Genomic DNA, 1,933 nt, shown 5'->3' on the forward strand with positions numbered 1-1,933 from the left:
GGGGCTGGGGGGGGCTGTTTTGGGGATGCGGGGGTTTGCTTGATACCAGCTCTCACTGAGCAGCAGAGCCTGGATTTTAGCTCTGTGTGATGTGCAGCCTGGCACGGGTCTGTCCCCCCCCAGGCCCAGGACAAGGAGGGACAGAGGGACCTTTCTGGGGCAAAGGAAAGGGAAAGGGAGGTGTCTGGGACGTTGAGGAGCACCAGCGACTTCTGCACTGATGGATCAGGTGGCTTGGGAGAAGTGGAGGGACCAGTGGATAACCCAGACTTGCTCTCAAAGCCACAAGGACATCCCAATCTGGGAGCTCCAGGCAGAGCTGGGACCTGCTGGTCCTTTGGTCCTGGCATTGCCACTGATGTACCAGCTCTGTTCCTCTCCTGAGAAACCCACGGAGGGGAAAAAAAATCCCCACTCCAGAAATAGCTACCCCTTTTTTTCCTCTAAACAGTACATTTTCCTTGCAATTACCCTGCTCTGGATGGCAGGCTGGGAAACCCCCTCTCTCCATCCCTCTGCTTGGGGAATCCGGGGTTGTGCTCTGGCAAAGGCGCAGCAGTTTCCTGCACGCAGGGAGGGGAATCTAGGGCTTGTTATCTCTCAGTTAACCCTTTAAGACCAGCTTGAGTCCTTTCTAGATGTCTGCCTGGAAAGCACTCCCCTGGCCTGCGACTATGGTGGTACCAGGACCCCTGGTCTTGCAGACAAACTCACCCACCCAGGCATCACGCTGGCGGCCAGCGCAGATGGCAGGAGGGCTGAACTGCAAAAACAATGGCAAAAACCCATCCTGCGAGCCCCGGTCCCAACAGGGAGGTGGGTGAGAGCCGCCTGAAAGCTGGAGGTGTGACACCCACGTGCCGTCCTCTCGCTACAGCTCACAGACCGCGTGCGGCTACTCCTGATGCCAGCCAAGCACCAGCCAGACCTTGCCTACCTCCGCCACGTGCCCCTGCGCCGCGTGCACCTCTTCACCGTCATCCAGCTGCTGTGCCTGGCCCTGCTCTGGGTCCTCAAGTCCACCATGGCTGCTATTATTTTCCCAGTGATGGTATGACATCCCTTTTAATCGGGTGGCGCTGCTTTGACGCCGGGCTGGGTGCTGCCCACACGTGCCCTGAGCATCGCTGGAGCGCTGGTGCTCGCCTTGGGCAAGGGGCGCAGGCGCTGCCCTGGGTGGGGGCGCACGTCCTGGCAGGTGGTGTACGTGGGTGCTCAGACCCCCCCAGGGCTGGCGGGGTCCCTGCAGGGCCACAACATGGCTTTGCCACCAGCTTTCACCTCCTGGGCAGGGGCCGGTGGGGCTGTCACTGGCCCCCAGCCCCAAGCACTGTGCGGTGCTGATCCACGCTTTGCCCTGGCCCCAGCTGCTGGCGCTGGTGGGGATCCGGAAGGGGCTGGAGCGCGTCTTCTCCCTGCACGACCTGAGCTGGCTGGACAGCCTCCTGCCCGCAACGGCCAGGAAGGAGGCAGAGGGGAAACAGCCCAGGAAGCGGAAGGAGGAGGAAAGCAACGGCGAGGAGGTAGGCGATGCCCTGGGCGCTACGGCCTTTCACAGCCGTCCCCAGGGACGCTTCGGTGCGGGGGCTGAGCCTGGCCTGAGCTAAGGCTAAGCCGGGCTGGGACCGAGCTGCTTGGTGGGGCTGCGGCCGGCGGCGCGGTGGGGACAAGGGCTGGGAGCGCTGCCAGTCTCGTCCCCCTCTTGCTTCTCCCTCCAGTCCGAGCTGATGCATCGCCAAGGACCAGAGATCAACATCTCCGTGAATTAGGACCGCAGCCAGGACGCCGGGCAAGGCGAGGGGCAGAGGAGGCCGGGGCCGGGGCCTGCCCGCTCCCGCCCAGCTCGGCAGGCGCGGGTCTGACGGCAGGCGGGCACCATCGAACCTCAGCGTGGTCTGGGTCGGAAGGGACCCTCACCGACCGGCCAGGCCGA

General features: G+C 63.5%; 1 protein-coding gene across 1 annotated transcript in view; it reads left to right on the forward strand.

The window, feature by feature from the left end:
• Positions 1-1,769, forward strand: part of SLC4A9 (solute carrier family 4 member 9) — a 15,051-nt gene extending 13,282 nt beyond the window's left edge. The window contains exons 19-21 of the mRNA XM_009280080.2: positions 878-1,051; positions 1,368-1,523; positions 1,719-1,769. Of these exons, the coding sequence (XP_009278355.2) occupies positions 878-1,051; positions 1,368-1,523; positions 1,719-1,769 (381 nt within the window). The remainder of the gene's footprint in view (positions 1-877; positions 1,052-1,367; positions 1,524-1,718) is intronic.
• The last annotated feature ends 164 nt before the right edge of the window (positions 1,770-1,933 follow it).

This window comes from Aptenodytes forsteri, unplaced genomic scaffold (genome assembly GCF_000699145.1).
Source record: "Aptenodytes forsteri isolate BGI_AS27 unplaced genomic scaffold, ASM69914v1 Scaffold19, whole genome shotgun sequence".
NCBI lineage: Eukaryota > Metazoa > Chordata > Aves > Sphenisciformes > Spheniscidae > Aptenodytes > Aptenodytes forsteri.